Source organism: Nuphar pumila, chromosome 2, assembly GCF_984573655.1.
Source record: "Nuphar pumila chromosome 2, dmNupPumi1.hap1.1, whole genome shotgun sequence".
Taxonomy (NCBI): Eukaryota; Viridiplantae; Streptophyta; class Magnoliopsida; order Nymphaeales; family Nymphaeaceae; genus Nuphar; species Nuphar pumila.
In genome coordinates, this window is record NC_143250.1 from 25,702,021 (window position 1) to 25,724,591 (window position 22,571).

The following is a 22,571-nucleotide window of genomic DNA, read 5'->3' on the forward strand; positions in this document are numbered from 1 at the left end:
TGGTTTAGTCTCCTAAACCTAAGCAAACTCCCAACCTCTTATCTTAAAAACTACATTTCTAATTATCTCTAATTAAGATTTTTTATAACTATTTAATTACTATATATTATAAACTATTTCAACTTTAATATATATAACATATATACTTAATTTGACTTTATATAAGAGTCCATACAAGAGGGACCACTATGGGGGACGTTCTCTTGTGGATAGACCTCTCAAGAGTTCAATTTATTTAGTCTTCTTCCTTTCTTTATCTTTTATTAATTAAAAAATCTAAATTTTCTTTTTCTTTCTTTCTTTCTTTATTTTTTTTTATTATTTGATATTTTATATATTTTTTCCAAGTGGTGTGACCATATGTGGGGTCCACAATGGATGTCCAACCCATGGGACTCCATACTCATAGTCAAATCTAATTTTATTTTTAATTAAAATCCATGACTTATTCTTAATTGAATATTTATTGGATTTTCCTACTGGATTTTAAATCCAATTAGGATCCAATCCACTAGAAAAAGAAGCAGTGTGAAGATCAAAGCACTTGCAAAGCGAAGCATTGGGGATTTGCTCATTGAGAAAAGAAAAGAAATCTTTTCAAGGCAAGGTAAGATTTTGTTTTTGTTATGGAAAGGGATCTAGCGCCTCATCTCTAACAAAGGCATGACTAGGCTATGGTGAAACCCTTTCAAGGTAGTCTTTTTGCCTTGTTGCTGGCATCTTCCTTCAAGTGGCTTTGTATCTTTACTCGAAGCATGGAAATGAAGAAGTCTATCATTCTAACCGACTTTGAAGCATCAGTCTTGATTTGGAGCTTTGCTTCGTTCTGAGGTGGGGACAGGATTCGAACCTGCAATCTTCAGGACATGAGCATGATGAGTCGACCAATTCCTCTACCCTGCTTATTCCCCTTTCTTTCTTTTACTATGGACACTTAGGTCCCGACTTTGGTTGCATGTTCGTGATAGAACCAATGGGTCATTTGAAACTATTTCAAATCCATATCCATATTTAATTAATAAAACTTATATCCCAATAAGGGTCCAAATTCATCTTAAATTTTTATTAAATTAGATTAAATTCCTACATGTGATTAGATTCCAATTTTGTACCTAATTAAATTCAATATTAAATTTCATTTAAACTATTAACTTAATTTAATTTAAAATTTCAATTTCAAATTGGCAATCAGATAAATTTTTAATTCCATTAATTTAATGTATAAATAATGATTTAATAATTATTGAAAATCGCAGGCATTACATTTCGTCTCTAACTTAAAACTAAAAAGTTATAGGCTTATGACACATCTTTCCAACTACTATAAAAATATAGGTTTTCGACGTCAGAGTGGAGAGACACAAACTTGAGAACAAATACCGCTCATAAAAAAATATATATGTAATTTTCACATATCCTTTTTTGTGATTTCAGTTAAAATATATGCGAAGTTCCCCCTATATATGCGATTTTCTCATAAATATATGTGATTTTCTCTTATATATGAGATTTTTCTATTAAACATGATTTCCTCCTAAATATATGCGGTTATCTCCAATACATGTGATTTTCCTCCTAAATATATGTGATTTTCTTTTTTATATGCGATTTGCTCCAAAATATGCAATTTTGGCATATATTGTTTATGATTTCTTCTTAAATATATGCAATGTTCCTCCTAAACATGCGATTTATGCATATTTTTTGTGATTTTCTCTTAAATATATATAGAGTTTGTCACATATATGCAATTTTCTTCTAAATATATATGAATTCTTCTTAAATATATGCAGAGTTCCTTCTATATATGTGATTTATTATTCATGAAAATTATATATATTTAGGAGAAAAATCACAATCTTAGGAGAATCACATATAAAAGAGCTTAATTAATTGAAAGTGCATAGCCAATAATGATAGAAATTTAATCCAAATGTCACTCAAAATTTGTAATTTTTTGACCCAAGCTCTTTGACAAAATAACCCGCTTTTTTGTTGCAGTTTTCAGAAAATAGATGTTGGAAGGAAAGTCTACTTTACTTAGAGGGAAGACCCTTAGGGGGATTGCCAATAGAACTTTGAACTTGGATATGGATTTAAATTAAATATGATCTTAATCTTTTGTTTGACTTTGAACAATCTTTTTATCACTTAATTTTGTACCTCGTAAAACCTCCTAAAAAGCTTTTATTTTTTTCAAATTGTTTGGTGGTTGACCAAGATAGTCAAAGGTCATTTTTGACCTATATGGGGAGCAACATCTAGCCTTAACATTTTTGGCATATTCGGATGGTGAGTGGGTGCATGCAACCCATTGTGGGTGGTCGTTTGGGCCTTAAATAGATCCATGCCACCCATTTAACCTTTATGAGTTCATACAAATTGTCTTCTAGACCGTTATGCTGGGGTTTATCTAAACACCAACTATCTCAAGTCATTCCATCGATCAAGCTTAGCCCTTCTTCACTCACTCTTAGCTTTCTCTCTCTATCATTTTTTCTTGAAGCTGTTCAGGGTATCTATGTTGTGGTGACTAGTCTTTTCACAGTTAAAAGTGACTAGTGGTGAGCTGCAAGTTTGGTTGTATCTCAGAAGTGAGGTTGCGTTGAACCTTACTTCACTCAGGTTCACCCTCGATACTTTTAAGAAAGTACCACTGTTGTGCGCCTCCAAGCTTTTAGTCTCACCTATCCGAGAGAAATTCCAACATCTCTCCCACTCTTCCATCTTGCTACATTCTTATAGTACATATTTTGTCATTTTACGACCTTTTGTAAGCTATTTTAGAAAATTATGATTCTACTTCAACTTTTGTTGTTAAAACATGAATGATCACATTCTTTTTTTATATGCTGATTAATCACAATTTGCTGAGGAATCCAAACCAGAGGTTGGCTAATTTTTCTGCCAACAAATTCCAGTTTGTCGATTAGGCTACCTCTCGAGGAATAGATCAGGTTGAGTTATAGGGGTTGTTTAACTTACTGGTCAAATACCACCTGACCCTCACTGGTTCTCTCTCACCCATGTTAAATACAAAGGGGCGGGAAACAACTGGTCTTCAGAGGACCACTTGTTTCTAGCATATCAAACACGAGACTACACCCTGGCAGGGACCAATCAGTCCCTGCTAGGGTGCGTCCAATGATTCAAACACTTCTTTGGTGTGTTAAAAGTCAAGTCGGGTGCCATTTTGAAAAGTTTCATAACAGTAACTTGTGGGGGTACTTAGGGGTAGAGGTATCAATGGGTTGGTTTACTCGAACCCAACCCAAATCCTATAGGGTGCGGGTATGGTGATAAACAAAAAGACCCGATTAAGACCCAAGTTCGGATTCGAAGCTTCAATTAATACATGGACGGACCTCAGTATAGTTTGTGCAATTTTATACCAGACTCGGGCCCAACCCGAGTTTCAATTAAGACCCACAAATTTTCAGTGTAAAAATGATAAAAACATTATTTTATTGGGTATGACCGGGGCCTGATTGATGTAGTTCTTATCGGGTTCGGGTATTAAACTTGGGTCGGAACCCGATATCATACCAAAAAATTATGGCAAAGTCCAAATCTACCTGGTCCGAACCAAACCCATTCGTTGATACACTTAGTTAGGGGCAGCATGACCATCAAGGAGGACATAACCTTCATTATTCATTTGGGACAACAATTATAAACTCTCGTTTCGCCCGAGCAGCGTGACGATACCTTTGAGGGCAAAGGTAGGCTCACGGAGTTTTACGCTGCCAAGACAGTGATTGATCGTAAGTACGGCAGGCAGAGCTTTTCGTGTAAATATATATAAAAAAGCGTGTCTTGAACTCGGAGAGTGTTTGCGCGGCAACGCAAACAGGACCGTTTCATAGGTGTGGGGGCGAAGGGGAGGAGTATCCTTAGGGTTTCGAGGGTCGGGGAGAAGATGGAGATCCTCAAAACCCTGATTCCTGGGGAGATGAAGGAGAGGATTTACGAGAGCTCCGCCGACGACCTCCCCTCCACCTGTTCTTCGCTCCTCGAGTTCTTCCGCCCGTTGCCCCAATTCCAGCAGGCAACCGCTTCTTCAATTTATTTCCCCTTGATTTCTCGTGCAAATTGTCGAGTATTTTAGGGTTTTCTTCTTTTTCCACGTCTGACAGATAAAATATGGTAGACAGTCGAGCAGTTTGTATTGTTTTCTTTGGTGAATTGCTTTCGTCATCATTATTATTATTATTATTATTATTAATTTTCTCTGTTAGTGCAATTTGGCTGATTACCTCCACTTTACATGATGTTGATGCTTAAAAAACGTAAGGTTGCGAGAGAACTGAGTGACCCGGCGTTTGCGATGTGCGGCAAGAACCGGGAATCTGCTCTATCGATAAAGGAGAAAGGGAATGAGAGCTTTCGCAGTGGGGACTATCCTGAAGCCTTGCGATCGTATACTAAGGTTAGACTTTGAGAACCCTAGATGCAAAAGAAAGGAGTAGTATTATCAGGACTTGGAATCTATAATTACGAAAGGAATGCGATCGTATACTAAGGTTAGACTTTGAGAACCCTAAATGCAAAAGAAAGGAGTAGTATTATCAGGACTTGGAATCTATAATTATGAAAGGAATACCAAACTATCAACAGTAAGGTTTGCATAAAACAGGGTAACTTTTTCTCCTTTCTTCCATGAATTCGAGAGGGATTTAAAAAAAAAAACATGGTTTTGGTGTGTTCTTTCAAAACTCAAATTTCAAAATTGTTAGCCTTGAAATTTCATTGCCCTTACAGATGATCCTCTGTACAAATGATGAGAATATCTTGCTGAAAAATCATACCGTTTGTCCATTCCATATTGCATAAAAAAGTCTTCTGTTTATTCCAAATCAAGCAAATTATGTTTTTTTTTTAAATATTATAGACAGAGCTTTCTACAAGGAATTCCAAGTTCAATCCCTTTCAGAATTCTTTCACAAGGAAACTTCCGCTTGGGTTATGCATAATGGCATAGGGGGCGGGAAGTAACTATCTATTATCATGTAGCAGGAAACTTGGCTCTTTCACGCCTTAGATTAGACCTGTAGCCGTTGATTATCGTATAGGGTGCATAAAGTGTTACTTAGGAGTTAATAGTTGCCTGACGTACCCTTGCATTGTCAAAGAACGGATAAGTGAAGGTATGATAAATTGCATGATGAACCAAATGGAAAGTGATTGTTCTCAGGCCATTGGAACAGCTGATCAATGTTTCACTATATTGGCTTCTTCCAAGCATTGGCATCATTGCATGAAAAGCTTTGCTAATTATGGATTACTTTCTTTAGTACTGAAACAAATACTAAAACTTATAGGATAAGAGGAGACTGATCTCGTTTAGGATCTGTTTGGTAGCCTTGAATTGGAAATAAATTGCTGTTTCTCGAACATTCTCTGCTGTTTGGGAGCAGTATGTTGTAGTTTCCAAACATACCCCATTGTTTGGGAGCAGTGGTGTTGCCAAAACACTGCATAGGTGCTGGAGTTGGCAACCCCCAAAGCACGTCCAAACACCATTGCAGGAGTTTTTTTTTTCTCAACTCCATCCCCAATACCACATTTTGGCAATATCATATTTTGGAAACACCACATATTGTCCAAATCATACTTTGGAAACATGCAAAGACGGGTTTTCCATTCCAAATGTAAGACTCCCGAATAGATCCTTAGTCTTAGGTTCATACCACTTGTTATCTTTAACAAAGTAAAGTTGGCTATCAGATTTTATACAAGAAAATAACAAAAAAGAACTGACCAATAAAATTTGTAATTTAGAATTACTTCATTATCAAGGCCATATGATGTTCTTATACAACAGAGGGTCAATAATAGTCTTGACTTTTTCCTTTTCTTATATTTTTCCAGTTTTGCTAGTGTAATTGAAACTAGTTGCTCTTGCTCCATCATTGTTTACTATCTCTGCTGCAGGCATTATGTCTTTCTCCAATGGATATCATGGACATTGAGAAGAACTTAGTGGCAACATCGTTTGTGAATAGAGCTGCCACACTGCATGTTGGTTCCTACCCAAGTATTATCTGACATTACTTGAGCAATAATGTGTAACCTTTGTTTGATCTGAAGGCTCAATGTATCATGCATGGTTGGATTTTGTATTTTTTGTTCTTTGTCATCGCAACTTGAACACAACAATTGCATGTCATGATATTTGCATGGTCATGCTGATTTTTATAAGAAATGGATGTCGTTTGTTCTTAAGCAGTAACTATTTTAGAAGGCTAAAGGTTATGTATGAATAGAAAAAGGGTTTGTCCATAATTGGACAAGTAAAGAGTTGGAATTAGAAGGAGTTCTATTTCCATAAGGAAATAAAACTCTATCTAATTAAGAGGGGGGCGTCACCTCCTTGAGGAATCCCTCCCAAGTTATAAAACTTGAGAGAGAGCCTCTCTCTCAATATCGGTTTTGAAAGAGAGGAAGAGAGAGAAGGAAGGCTGAAACACGAGGAAGAGAGAGAGAAAGGAAGAGAGCAAGAGAGCAAGAGAGGGTGCAGCATGTGTACCTCCTTGTCACCGCCATCTTCTTCTTCTTCTTCTAACTCCTTTTCCGCGAATCTTCAAGACAAGGTACGGGATTTTCTCAGTACAGCTTGGTAGGATTTAACGTAGGATGATTCAGGCATGGGTTTAGGGTTGGGGTTATAAATCTGGTTTTTATCTTGGTGTTCTTGATGTAAATTCAGATTTAAAAACCTGCATTTTTATGGGACTGTATTCTTTATGATAAATCAGTCTGCAAAACTGTGTTTGATTAATAAATCAGTAAGTTTATTATGTAAACCAGTTACACAATCTGTGTTAGGATTAAAACCTGTGTTCTTGCATGTTAAACCTGGTTGCAAATCTGGTTTTGATTAAAGATCTGTGTTCTTATATGTTAAACAGTTTGCAATCTGGTTTTGATTGAAGATCTATGTTCTTACATGTTAAACAGTTTGCAATCTGGTTTGGATTAAAGATCTGCGTTCTTTCATGCTGAATATGTTTGCAAATCTGTGTTTGATTAAAGAATCGTGATCTTTTATGATAAACCTGTTTGCAAACTGTGTTTGACAAAAACAAATCTGTATGTTTGTTAGGGTAAACCAGTTTGCAATATGTGTTTCGATTGAATCTATGTTCGTTATGCTAGATCAGTTTGAAAACTGTGTGATTAACGAAATTTGTATGTTTATTATGTGAACCAGTTTGAAATCTGGGTGTGATAAAAAATCTGTATGTTTATCATGTACTTGTTTACATCCGTGTTTAATTAAAAATCTGCATGCTAAATCAGTTTGCAAACCTGCATTGGATTAAATCTGGGTTACTTTATGTTAAATCAGTATCCAGACTGTGTTTTACCTAAAATGTAATACCCACGATTTTTATCAGATAAATAAATTTAGATTTTTAAGTCATTAAGGTGATACACGAATATTTTATTGTTTTAATTGGTTATTCGTAATTGGATATCGAATATTTTGTTTGGATCTTCAATATCAGATTCATAATATCATGTTTGGATTTTCGATATTACATTTGGATCTTAGATGTTGGATCACTAAATTTGATATTTAATAATGGATTTCGGTCAAATGGATTGGATCTCTGGTATTGGATCCTCATTATCAGGATCAAATTTGATATCGGATCCGGGATGAATGAAGCGAATCAACGAAGTGTAAATCAGATTCTTAATAAGAAGAATTTCTATATCAGACATATAGCATTTTAGAGGGATCTGAAGTAGCACTGGTGATGGTTGGATCCACATTTGGATACTGGACATCGAAGAGGTAAATAGCGTAGAATCCAATCAAAATTATGGGTGGATCCATACTAGCTTTGTCTGGATCCAAGTATCTTAATTCGGATCCATGGTGTGAAGAAAACTCTGGATTTCATAAAGGGTTGCATGCGCAAGATGGATCTTGGATCCATAGTAGTTTATGGGAGATCCATAACAACGTCATTGCACCCAAATAAAATTTTTATTTGGGGTTACATTCAAAAATTAAAAATATAATACTTTAACCCCTAAGAAAGAGATTCGGATCCATGAACGGATCCGGATAAGTCAAGTAAGGATCCACAAAGAAATCACATATATATATGTATAATAGTATGTATATATATATATAACTGTAAAAAAAAAAAAAATATATATATATATATATATATATAATATAAAATAAATTTAATGTGTGGATTCGTTGTTGGATCTATTTGGATCCGACCTTCGGATCCACTCTGCAAAACTGTTAAGGATCCATATCGTCTGAGACACACGGATCCAACACTCGGTTGGATCCCGGGTCTCGGATCCAGACCCGAACCGCACCCCACTATGTGTATTGGGGGCACTATACCTGCCCGATAAGATCCTGCTAGGGTTCTTTCAGAACCCTAGCGGGAATCGATAACGATGGAAGGGGAGGAGCGTAACCGCCGGGGGTCGCCTATCGTTAAAAGGGGATGGACACAGGTCTCAACCCTCGTCTTCTCGATCTCCCTCCCGAAGCCCTTCATAGCAGCGGAGCAGTCGAGGTCGGCGGTTCTCTCTCTCTCTCTCTCTCTTTCTCTCTGTCTACCTGCGTGCAGCAACCTCGACCATCGCCGACGCCGGTCAATGCTGCCGGTGACCTTGCACGATAGCCGAACCTGCCTCTCCTCTCGTCTCCATGTTCCTCTCGATCGTGCTCGATAGTGGAGCCGTGAACGCCGGCGAAACCTCCCTCTTACAGCATCAACCACCATCACGCTGGAAAAAGGTAGGTCTTACTGCTATTTTTCCTTGTTTTGGGTATTGGGTGTGTTCGAGCAGTCGATGTGGGTTTGCCGAAATCCCAGACCTTCAATTTGGGGATTTCAGACTTCGATTAGTAGGGTTTTTACAGTTTGCAGGATACCTTGTGTGAAGCTTACAGTATGCTCTCTGTCCAACTTTTCCTTCTCCCTTTTTGATTGATCTGGGATTCGGGTGATCGTTGCTTATGTTGTTTACTTGGATGTAGGGAGGGCAAATCAGCTGAACTGACCCATCTAGGACACAACCATACTATTCAGGTTTAGCCTGGGTATCCAAAATATAGACCCAATTGAGTTTTGCGTTGTTATTGGACGTAGCAGTTCTATTCCATTCCGAAAATAAATTGACCTTGCCGAGGGCTGTGGTAATGCAACTACTTAATGTGTCAATTCTGAAAACTGAAAAAAATATATGTATGTTAGGGTTAACTTGTGAAAAAGCTTACCAGACACTTATTGTGTCAGAAATGGCAGGGCAGAATACGAGGCACCTGGTAGGCATTTGTTAAATAGATTTTCTCATAGCTTTTGTGCCTGGATATACAGAGAACCATATTGCCTCCCATGTTGACATGGGTACAGATCTGGGTGGTATCATGGAGAAATTTTTCTAAAGACAGCAACCAACTGGAGACATGCACATAGGGTGCAGAGTGCAAATCAACTACTTTTGGTTATATTAATATCATAGGATTGCCAATCACTAGTTCATACTTTTCAGGTGGCAATACAGGATTATATTTATGAGCTTTGAGATATGAACTTTATTCATACATATTTCTTTACACTTCTCTTTTACATGTACACGTTCAGTTATGTCAACATGCTCTAGTTGAACAAAGTTTCCATACATAACTCATACTGGTGTATATCTCTATGTCCACGTGCTAGATATTTTCTTCAATAACATGAAATTTTGTGTTGCTGACCAACTTTTTGACAAGATCTGTGGAGATTGTTTTCCAAGTATGTTTCATGAGTTGTGTCTGCAAAGATGCCCCACTTGCATTTACTGTCTATAACGGATCTCTTGGATGTCATGAACTACTGATGGTATCTTTTACAAAAAAAAAAGGGGGGGGGGGTTGGGTGAGCTAATCCTACCTAGCAGAGCCTCTAGGGCTTTAGTTGCGACCAAATTTGAATGACGATTAGTCTTAATGATATTAGTGTTAACACCGCTTGTAATACGGTGGTTAACTCTCATTTAATTTCCTTTAGAATTATAGTAGTCGTTCTGTTTTGTTAACCCTGGTGGTCATACACTGAAGTCAGGAATTGGTTTACTGCTTTCAAAATGTTTTGCTATTATTTGATGTGCACTAGAAACCGTTGTATTCTATTTATTAATCTGGTTAGCAATTGACATTGTATCCAATTGAATGGTAGAAAGTAGAACGTTGATAACAATAGTTACTTGCTCTAGAAAGCATCAAAATTTGTGTCCCATCTTCATTGTATCCATATTGTATTGCTGCAGTACACTCTCAGTTGGTATGCATTTTGCTGCACACATTACTGTGCACCCACAGAAATATGTATACATTTTCTGATGTGACATTAGTGAAGAATGAACTCCGCCTTGGATATGTTTTGCTGCACACACAGAGAAAATTTAATGTGTGATTCCCATTGCTGTCATGACTATACATGTGCCCATACCCTACACATGGGAGCCGAACCCTTTTTCAGGAAGTTGACCCCTAGTGCATCATGTCATACCTGGAAGACCAGAAAGTCGACCCTGGCATAACATGAGTCAGTCCTTGGTTGCCGTGTTCGGGCATTATGCTTATAGCAAAAATCGAGTGATATTATACATAGTGAAAAATTGTGTCTAGATCTTTACTGCCATTAAGAAATTTGTAACTTGATATACAAATGGGATGATGTGCAATTTGTTTATATATGAAATTTTGTCATGTAAACTACTGACATTTAAATCTGGAAAATGCTTGAGTTTTGACTGCCTTCTGTAGAAGAGTTATGAGACATATTAAAAAGATGTCATTTATTGAAATTGTTTGTTGCATGCAGTCAAGTTTCGTGAATTGCTTTCCTTTGTCCACTGTGAATTCAAAATAAATGAGAGGGAGTTTGGAAATCTTGCCTAATTGGGCAATATGGTTTGGGTACCTGATGCTTAGCTGTCACTCAATGTCAATCACACTGGTGAGAAAATTAAAGGTGAAATTTTGTGAGCCTGACTGGTTTAAAGGTACTGGGGCATCGGTGCTTGACGGTTTAAAGGTACCAAAGCACTTTGAGTAATAACCATAACATTGATGAAAAACTTAAATTTAATTTCTATGGCCTGACTAGTTTAAAGGTACCGAGGCTTGTGTGCTTTACTGGTTTAAAGGCACCGGAGCACTCTGAGTGGGTTTAAACAATCAATATGGAAAAAGGATTTGGATGGTTTATACACCTTGGTAAAATGACTAAGGTTGGGAATTCTACTGCTATGATAGCAGAAAGAAGTTGGGGAAATGCCCCATACTTCGGGAAAATAATTAAATGAAAAGATTAACTCACTCAGATTCGGGCTTACCTTGGAGAGGGTAGGTGGTACAAAACTCCGGGGACATGTTTATTTGTTTCGAGCTAAAGTGACTCCTTGGTCCCCTGTCCTCGGAGTTGGGGGGGGACCCGGACTACCAATATGTCCTAGGTGGTAGCTCCATGTTCTTCTGCAGAAGTTAGGGATGCATCCTGTTTTGGTTTTGGCCTTTGGGAGGTTCTCTCGGTCACTGGCCGCTCCCTTGGGATTTCAGTCTCAGTTAGAATGTTCGGGTTAATAAAATACCCTTGAATAATATACCTCCGAACGTTTTCTTCTGAGATGGTTGCCTTGGCCCGTGTGTACCCGTGGGATAAGAAAAGATAAACATCAATTAGAACAGTTAGGTAACACTGTGATGGAGTCATTAAAGAGACATTTGCATATTTTTCAGCATGCTTTATATTCAGTGCTTGTGATGAAACGACATTCTAAAATGGGCAGATACGAGATACTTGAATACATATTGGGGATATTACATAGATGTTATGCATGTTCCTGATAGTGCTGTTACAGAATATGCTTTAATTGCTTAATACCAGACTTGCTTAACTGTTATAGTTGCATAACATGCTTTTCTTGGTTATTTATAATTGTTGCATAACCCACTTCTCTACTTAGTTATATGTATGTTATTGCTATTGCATCGACTTCTATATGTGCTTTTGTATTGGCTGAAAATCACCACGACACCCACATCACCTACTTGACACATGATACACCTACAAGAAAAATTACAGTTTTTCCTACTTAGACGTGGTAGTCTAATTCCAATCAATTTACTATTTTTCAGGTGAAGAATAGGGTTTATGAGCGGCTGCGGGATGAGGCATCAGATCGAGATTTTTGGATTTATTGTTCCAGGGATAGTTTGAGTTCTTCTTATAATTTTAACTCTGATGATTTTCATTGATAAATGGAATGAAATAAATGTGTTGGGTTTTCTCTCCACCGTAATGTCTCGAAATACTTAACCCTATATTATTTCTTGTTTCCGCTGGTTAAAAAAAAAAAAAAATTCCTCTTAAATTTGGGTTAAAATTTTGGGGCCTTACATAAAATCTGTGTGCATAATATTTTAAACACTGCATATGGATTTAATCTTAAGCGAGAGACTTGATCTAGGGGTATAGATTTAATGATAATTTTTGGTTAATTTTTTTTAGATGTATACTCGTAGCCGTACTAACATTCTCGAGAACTGACAAGAGTAGAAGGATTTTCTGACAGATGCCCTCAACAGTTTCACCGAGACGGTGACTATGCACATTCAAGCACAGACTGCTCAACCTACGACATGTGTGTACCCTGCATCAGTTGTGACTTCGAACATTAGTGCACTGACGTATGAGAAATTCTTGAAGTTGGATTCGCCAACTTTCATCGGGAAGGTCGACCTTGAAGCTGTTGAGAGCTGAGTTGAGGAGATCGAGCGTGCTTTCCGTATTTTGCCCGTACCCGAAGATAGTCTGACAGATTTTGGCACATACCGTCTGAAGGGGTGATCTCAAGAAGTGGTGGGACACCGTGTTGTGAAAAGCGTTAAGGCATAGCGAGGCGCTCTACCAAAAACCGAGGCGAGGTGTAAAGCGTAGGCCTCAAATAAATTTTTTGAAAACCTTAAAAAAATAATAAAAAAATATCTAAAAATATAAATAAATAAAGAAATGCTTTATGGATGAAATAACAACCAATAAGAAATAGAAAATCTCAAATAAGTACTAAAAATATGAGATTAACATATAAAAGTAACTAAAAACTGATTACATAACTGGAAAATATATGAGATTAACCAAAAAAAGTGAAAATATACTAAGAAACTGATTACATAACTGAAATAACTGGAAAATATATGAGATTTGTGAAGAATCCTTGCAAACAATCAAGTTTTCAAATAACTTGATACTTCAAATACTAAAGACACAAAATAAATGCACAATCTTTATAAGCTTTACACCACAAAAGAAGTGCAATAAATGCATTGTTTATAAGCTTTACACTGCAAAAGAAGTGCAATAAATGCACAATGTTTATAAGCTTAAGGAGACAACTCCTTATTGTAATACCTTCTTTCAATGGGCTCACATAGCCCTTATTTATAAGCACACTTAGAGACGTTGGGAATCAGGCCAACGTCTATCTTTTTTTAAACTTGTGCAACCGTGAGTGGCTGACTGTGTACAAAAATATTACATAAAAGAACAAAAAAAAGAAATGAAAATATTACAAAAATAAGAAAAATAAAAAGGAGAAATTACAATCATATTCAAAAACATGAATATGCGTAAAATGTAGAAATGACTAAAATACCCTTACAACTAGTACATTGTCTTATGAATTACAATTTAACACCTCCTTCAAACTTAGGGCAAGATGACCGAAAGTTTGCCAAGGAGAAAATTGAACCGCGGAGCACACAAGGCTTTGGTGAAGAAATCTGCCAATTGATATTCTGAAGTTACATATAGAAGATCTATAACTCCTTTGAGATACGCTTCTCGAACATAGTGACAGTCTATCTCAATGTGTTTAGTCCGCTCATGAAAAGTATGATTTTTGGCAATGTATATTACACTTTTGTTATCACAGCATAGCTTGGTGGATCCTTCTATTAAGATCCTCATGTCTTCTAATAGCTGATGAATCCATACAATTTCCATGGTAGTAGTTGCCATGACACGATATTCAACTTCTGTTGATGATAGAAACACTTTTTGTTGCTTGTTACATCTCCATGAAATCAGCGAGTCTCCTAAAAATACATAAAAAACAGTGGTGGAGCGACGGTTATTTGGGTCACCTCCCCAGTCAGAGTCAGCATAAGCAATTAATTTTAATTCAGAAGAAGATGATAAGAATACTCCCTTGTTTAGTATGCCCTTTATGTATCTCACAATCTGCAAGATGGCGCTCATGTGAACTGATGTTGTTGCATGTTGGAACTGACTTGTAGTATAAACTGCATGAGAGATATCTGGTCTAGTAATACATCAAAAATCCCACACGCTGTCTGTAGGGGGTGGGATCAGAGAGAGGAATACTATCATCAATCTTAATTTTGCCTCCTAATATAGCAGGAGTTTCACAAACCTTATCATCCGTAATACCTGACCTGTCAATAATCTCGGAGGCAAACTTAATTTGAGATAAAAAATACCCTCTATGAGAGTATGCTACTTCAATACCTAAAAAAATAAGTTAGAAATCCCAAATCAGACATTTCAAACCTATCCTTCAAAATTGATTTTATGCTTTTAACCCTTTTAAAATCACTTTCGGTTATAAGCATATCATCCACATATAAGAGCAGAATGACAATCCCTGCATTGGTTTTTCTAACAAATAAGACAATGTCAGTGAAACAGGAAGAAAAACCATTTTCTAACATTACAGAGTTAAATCTATCATACTAAGCCTTGGGGGTTTGTTTTAAACCATAAAGTGTTTTTCGAAGGCAAAACACTTTCCCTTTGGGAGTCTCCATTCCTGGTGGAGCATCCATATATACCTTTTCATTCAGATCACCATTAAGGAAGGCGTTTTTAACATCCATTTGATATATGTTCCATTTGTTGATTGGGGCAACGATAATAAGACATCGGGCAGTGACCATTCGGGCTACAGGAGCAAAAGTTTCTTCATAGTCAATCTTGTATTCTTGACTATATCCCTTTGCAACTAATCAAGCTTTATATCTCTCAAGAGATCCATCGCTCTTAGTTTTTACCTTAAATACCCATCTACACCCTATTGCTTTTTTACCCATAGGAAGATTTTGGAACTCCCAAGTCCTTGCCCCGTTGAGAGCTGAAAGCTCATATTCCATTGCTTTCAACCATTCATTATTCTTTTTGGCTTCTTCGAAGTTTCTGGGTTCTATATAAGAATGAATGACGCTAAGGCATGATCTATGTTTAGGAGTAAACGAATCATATGAAATAAACCTAGAAGGTATCTTTCTACTTCTCTCAGTTCTTCGTAGGTTTTCATCATTTGTTGAATTGGACCCACTAGGTTCACTGAATTTTTCAATTACACTCTTAAAATTGTTTCTATCTCTATGGGTATATGTTATTGGATCTCTCAATGCTCTTCCGTTTCTATGTTGGGAGATAGGTGGATGAGAAGAGTCATCTTCTTTATCATTGGCGTCATTATGAATGAAATCGTCATCACTATCATCATCATGTGCTAACATTTCAAATAAAAAAGAGTAATCCATGTTTGCTTCAAAGGGTTCACTATTTTCAAAACTATTAACATTTTTCAGAAAACTCATATTTCTAGAAACATATTGCTTGGCATTCTTAATATCATAACAACGAAACCCTTTTTGGGTTTTAGAATATCCAAGAAAAGCGCAGACAATGGCTTTTGGTGAAAGCTTGTCGTTCTTGTCAGTAAGAAAAAAGCATTTACAACCGAAAATTCTCTTCCGACTATAGTCGGGTTCTTTTTTATACAATTTTTCAAAAGGCGAGATATTGTTCAAGTTTTTAGAAGGTAGCTGATTTATTAGAAAGACAGATGCTAAAGCCGCTTCGGCCCAAAAACCTTTTGGGATGTTTTGAGAAACAAGTAATGTTCGAGTTGTCTCTATTATATGTCTATTCTTTCTTTCGGCTAATCCCTTTTGTTGAGGGGTTTTCGGACAAGATCTTTGGTGGAGAATACCATGACTTTCAAGATAATTTTTGAATTCACTTAAAAGGTATTCTCCACCAGAGTCACTTCTTAAAATTTTTAGATTCTCATTGAATTGAATTTTAATCATCATATGATAGGTTTTAAAAATCGAGAAAACTTCATATTTGTGTTTAAGAAAATAAATCCAACAATATCTGGTGTAGTCGTAAAAAAAAATGACATAATTTGCAAAGCCTCGTTTTGATAGAACGGGTGTCGGTCCCCATACATCCGAATAGACAATTTGAAAAGGTCTTGTTGTAAAGATAGATCTTTGACAAAAAGGCAATTTTTTCATTTTCCCAATAATACAATCGTTACAAGTGAAATCACTTTTACATAGACTTTTAACAAAAGCGAAATGAGAAATTTTTGCAATATCTGGATGTCCAAGTCTCTTGTGCCACACATTAATATCCTTTTGTTGGACAATATTATAAAATGGGTTATTTGGAATTTGAAGGGAATCAACATACTATAAATCGCCCTTCCTAGAGCCTTCCCCAATCAATCTCTCGGACCGACGATCTTGTATCCAACATTTGTTAGATGGAGACTTTATATCACCCATGATCCGAGAGTTGAGAAACGGAAAACAAATTTAAGTTTAATTTGGGTATAAATCTATTTTTTGGAATAAAGAACCCTTGTTTTTTAAAATTTCCTATTCCTTTTACTTCAAGAGATGTTCCATCCGCGGTTGAAACAAAAGATGAAGAAAGATTTTTTGAGTATTTGAAAAAAGAACTAAAACTTTAGGTCATGTCAAAAGAAGCACATGAATCTAAAAGCCAAGAGGTCTTACCGGGAGGAGAAGAAGTTGACATGGCGGCTCCGAAAATTGCCCCTTTTAAGAGAGGTTGAAGTGCATCAACGATTTGTTGCAATGAGAGAGCTCCATTTAAAGATGGCGAACACTCTTCCTTTTGAGGTTGGGATGTAGTAGCCATGACAAATAACTTTTTTCACTTTGGGCAAATAGGCTTGATATGCCCCGGTTCCTTACAAAAATGGCATAAAAGCTTGCCATAATCCTTCTTCCCTCCTTGACCACTTGAGTTTTGATTCTTGAAGTGAGGAGGCTTGTAGGTTCTTAAGTTGCTCCCCGGTCTTGAGACAACATTAACTTCTTCATTTTCTTTATTATTGAAAGGTGTAGCTAGAATACTTGGGTTGTTCTTGCTTATACCCATACGAGTCTCTTCCTCACTTAGTTTAGTAATTACATCTTCAAGAGAGGGGGAAGTGAAGGAGGATAAAAGAGAAGACCGAATTTGTTCGAATTCAGGCCTAAGCCCATTCAAAAAATTTAAAAATTCATCTTCTTCCAATTGTTTATGACGAAACTCTATGGCTTTTCTACTCCACTTGGGTTCGAGCATAACAAGCTAATCCCAAATAAAAGAGAGTTCGGCGAAATACTCCTTTATAGTCATCTTTTCTTGATGAAGAGTTAGCGCCCTCTTTTGGAGGTAATATTTATAGGACAAGTCCCTAGAGGTGTACATCTTCTCAAGGTATTCCCACGCTTGAGAAGCCTTCTTAAACTTGATAATATTGACGTTAATTCTTGTTTCTACGGATGAGAAAATTCATGAGAGGATTTTAAAATGTCTCATCTCCCATTCTTCATGCTTTTTAGTGTAGTCTTCAAGAGCCTTGGCTCTTTCTTCGCCTTCAAGGATTTTTATTTCTTCATCAAGGTTATCTTTGGCTCCGGTTCGGGAATCGAGCCCTGGACATAGCTCCAAGGTTCTTTTCCTTTAATATGAGCCTCCATGTTTCTGGCCCAAACGTGATAGTTGGACCCATTGAGTTTGAAGCCGAGAGAAAAAAGAGGGTTTTTTTCACCCATTAGAGAGGAGAGATGATGAAAAAGAATACGTACCACAATGGATTTTTAGACCTTTCTTGATAGAAGAGTCTTCTAAAATATTGGATGAACAAGAGGATCCAATTCAATCACCAAAAAATTGAAGGCACACTTTTCGAGGCACCTGAAAAATTGAGAATCCACACGATCTTTCTTTCTCCAACCTTGCTTTGATACCACGTTAAGAATCCTTGCAAACAATCAAGTTTTCAAATAACTTAATACTTTCAATACTCATGACACAAAATGAATGCACAATGTTTATAATCTTTACATCACAATAGAAGTGCAATAAATGCATAGTGTTTATAAGCTTAAGGAGACAACTCCTTACTGTAATACCTTCTTTCAATGGGCTCACATAGCCCTTATTTATAAGGGCACTTAAAGAGTTGTTGGGCTATTCCCAACGACTCTTATTAGAGATGCTGGGAATCAACCCAACGTCTATCTTTTTTAAACTTGTTGTACATAAATATTACATAAAAGAACAAAAATAAGAAATGAAAAATTACAAAAATAAGAAAGAATAAAAAGGAGAAATTACAATCATATTAAAAAACATGAATATGCGTAAAATGTAGAAATAACTAAAATACCCCTACAACTAATACCTTGTCTTATGAATTACAATTTAACAACCTACAAAAGTTAAAATATATGAGATTATTCTAAAAAATATGAGATTAACATATAAAAGTAAAAAAAAAAATGATTACATAATTGAAAAATATATGAGATTAACAAAAAAAAAATAAAATGTACTAAGAAACCGATTACATAACTGAAAAATATATGAGATTAACCAACAAAAGTTAAAATATATGAGATTAATCTAAAAAATATGAGATTAACATATAAAAGTAACTAAAAAACTGATTACATAACTGAAAAATATATGAGATTAACCAACAAAAGTTAAAATATACTAAGAAACTGAATACATAACTGAAATAACTGGAAAATATATGAGATTAACCTACAAAAGTTAAAATATATGAGATTATTCTAAAAAATATGAGATTAACATATAAAATTAACTAAAAAAATGATTACATAACTGGAAAATATATGAGATTAACCAACAAAAGATAAAATATACTAAGAAACTGATTATATAACTGAAAAATATATAAGATTAACCAACAAAAGTTAAAATATATGAGATTATTCTAAAAAATATGAGATTAACATATAAAAGTAACTAAAAAACTAATTACATAACTGAAAAATATATGAGATTAACCAACAAAAGTTAAAATATACTAAGAAACTGATTACATAACTGAAATAACTGGAAAATATATGAGATTAACCTACAAAAGATAAAATATATGAGATTATTCTAAAAAATACGAGATTAACATATAAAAGTAACTAAAAACTGATTACATAACTGGAAAATATATGAGATTAACCAACAAAAGTTAAAATATACTAAGAAACTGATTACATAACTGAAATAACTGGAAAGTATATGAGATTAACCTAGAAAAGTTAAAATACAACAAACAACAACAACAACTACTCCTTCATCCCAAAACAATTGGTGTTAGCGATATGAACCAAAAACGAAATTCATTTTGGGTCTTCCACATGAATCCTTTTCCTCCAATCATTTCTATCCAATGCCATGTCCTCGGTGAGGTTCAAAGCATTCATATCCTTTCCTATCATCTCCATCCAAGTCTTCCTAGGCCTACCCCGACCTCTTTTAACTAATATATTTTCCCATTTCTCCAACCTTCTAACTGGAGCATCATTAGGCCTTCGCCGAATATGTCCAAACCACCGTAAACGATTCTCTCACATCTTATTTTCAATGGGTGCAACACCTACCTTCTTACGTATCTCCTCGTTCCGAATCTTATCTTTTATTGTATTTCCACACATCCATCTAAGCATTCGCATCTCAGCTACACTCATTTTTTGAATATGATGTCTCTTGGCAGCCCAACATTCCGTACCATATAGTAAAGCGGGTCTAATAGTGTAACGACCCCAATCCATACCCTTTAAAAATGCGGAATATATATATATATATTTTTTCTAAGAGTTGCGGAAACCTTCCCAGAGATCTGGGGTCCTCACAGTTCCACTTTCCATTGGATAGCCCAACCACCACAAACGAAGTTGCAATTATTATCCATATCAACCAACTAAAACTCTTTTATTAATGAGTAAGAAAATTTCAAAGACAAGGTTTTCTTCAACTCAAAGTAAAGTAACAATTGCAGAAATTAAAAGAACTAAAAGACAAAAGAAAGAGCCACTAAGTCCTCTACTGAAGCTTACAAGCCCAAGTTGAAGCTGACAAGCCCAAGTATAACTCATCCATCCCCAGATGCATGTCCAACTTCACTGTTCACCATTACCTGTGAAAAACCAACAAAGTAGGGTGTCAGAACCGAAATTCTGAGCACAACTACTTCTAAAGAAACCGGGTGAGATAAAGAACATAGATAAGATTTCATGCAATGATTTGAGTGAGTGCAGATATAAAATTTGCAACATTCAAATATCTATAACTACCAACAATTGCATGTGCTCACCAGTCAAGAATAGTAAAACAGTACATATATCAGGAACTAAATAATTAAACCTTGCAGCATGATTTCAAAAAGTAAATCATATGCTATTACCAAATCATGTCATGATAGCAAGAGTGATTCAAACATGCATGATCTAATGCATAACAGAAAAATGCATGATTATGTGCAATGCATGATTTCTTCTGTTATCTTTCATTTAAGTTCCATCTTTCCATATGCATGCCCTATTAAATGCACACATCTTTAAGTTTCTTTTTTAATTACCGTGGCCCGCGGATACACCAAACGGGTACAAACCCCGAGGTCAAGTAGGTTCCCAGGGTAGCTTAACACACAATTTGTATTTTGTTACTGGATTCCAACTTAGCCCTCGACCGATATCAGGAAACAACACTATCCATCGGAACATTAGACCTCCATATCTAATGTCGGGGACACAAGGGACATCCCACGCCCACAAGTGCCACTTCCTTGGTACCATAACAACAGCTATGTCAAAACACACCACTCCCGGGTAAAGTGACAGACTCTCCCTAAAACCGTGGCCAGGAGAAGAACCTCAATATCGGGTTCTGGGGACCAAATTCACGCACACGGAGTTTTTGTATCCTCACAATCTCCCCAAGACCGGATATCCAAGATTCTCATACTTTAGATGAGATATCTCAGAATGTATATTACACTGTTCTTATTCATTATATTTTTATTTAATTTCATTCTTTAAGTTTGCAACACAATATGCAAAAGTAAAGTGAAAACCCGCATCTTCCCTTGCAGGGACCCATTCGGGACTCTAGCCCGTATAAACCACTAGAACAATGAAGTAATGTGCCAAACCATCTTATGTGGTTTAAGTGATGCAGTTAAAAACATATGTGAAAGAAAACCAAACCCACGGCTCTCCAGGCCGATGATGGTCCATTTAGGCCATCGATGCATCGTATGCAAAAATCATAACAACTTGCAATGTATGCAATAATACCAACATAATTCCAAATGCACATTCATTCATACCATTTTAACAATGTGAATGAGCTTCCACAGACCTATGCATGTGTGACCATTCATGTGTAAGTGCTTTTATGTAATCACTTAACACACATGCATTCATCCATAGTTTCATAAGTATATGAGAATATTTATGCATGATAATTAAACATGTCCCATCATGTAGATACATGAAACCTTTCATTCATAGCATGAGTTATCATCCCCACACAAGCACATAAACCAGATCTAGAAATTTATATGTCAGGGCTGCACGCATTCACATCATGTATGCACCTCCACCAACAAACTTTGTAATCATATTAATAGTACAAGACATTCAAGAGAAGCTATATCAATCATTCATACGTAGGGAAAAGTAAACGATCGGGTGTAACCTAATACAAAATCCAATAGTCAATGTTATTTAAATCAAGTGAAGTCAATTCCTACTGTTTCATGAAAATCAAAGCTATGAAAGAAATTCATAATGGTGCAATAAAAATCAGTATGGCGAAAGCAGGCCATACTATTGCAATACTGTTCCACTGCAGAGGATAACAGGGTGTGCTAGAAAATGGGGTATGATAATCAGAATGTCACAGGGTATACAATTCTATTAACTGGTCAGCATACACCAAGGTATTCAATTGACACAAACTGTATAGAGGCATGCTGTTAACATTAAAAGACTATTCAATTAACACAAATTGTTCATAAGATAATAATGTAGGCAATTAACACTAACCGATATTTATCTTAGCAAATATACTTCTAATGATTACTCAATTTTTGAACCTAACACTATACATGATGAGGTCCCAGATGGTCATACCTTTGCATTAAGAGTTTACAACCCATTGAGTAATTGCATAAACAGATAGTACAAAGTTCAAATGTGCAGATTCAATGTTTTTCATATTAAACCTATATTTGGTATATACATATTAAAGCCCCCTTGGTGTTCTAAAATGAAAACAAAATGTGAATCATACACCAAGCAACAAGGAACGTGTGTCGTTCATACTGTCTTGCACCAGCCTGGGGCATGGCCAGGATTCCCCTTCTTTTTTTTTTCAATAGCCTAACAGAGAAAC

General features: G+C 36.0%; 1 protein-coding gene across 2 annotated transcripts in view; it reads left to right on the forward strand.

Moving 5' to 3' along the window:
- The first annotated feature begins 3,795 nt into the window (after nucleotides 1–3,795).
- The window catches only part of TPR9 (Tetratricopeptide repeat (TPR)-like superfamily protein), a 117,080-nt gene continuing 98,304 nt past the window's right edge, over nucleotides 3,796–22,571 (forward strand). For both annotated transcript variants that reach the window (XR_016430168.1, XM_089995482.1), the window contains exons 1-3: nucleotides 3,796–4,048; nucleotides 4,295–4,429; nucleotides 5,935–6,021. Coding sequence is in view for 1 of the 2 variants with exons in the window: in XM_089995482.1 (XP_089851608.1) it covers nucleotides 3,920–4,048; nucleotides 4,295–4,429; nucleotides 5,935–6,021 (351 nt within the window). In the remaining variant the exon portion in view is untranslated. The remainder of the gene's footprint in view (nucleotides 4,049–4,294; nucleotides 4,430–5,934; nucleotides 6,022–22,571) is intronic.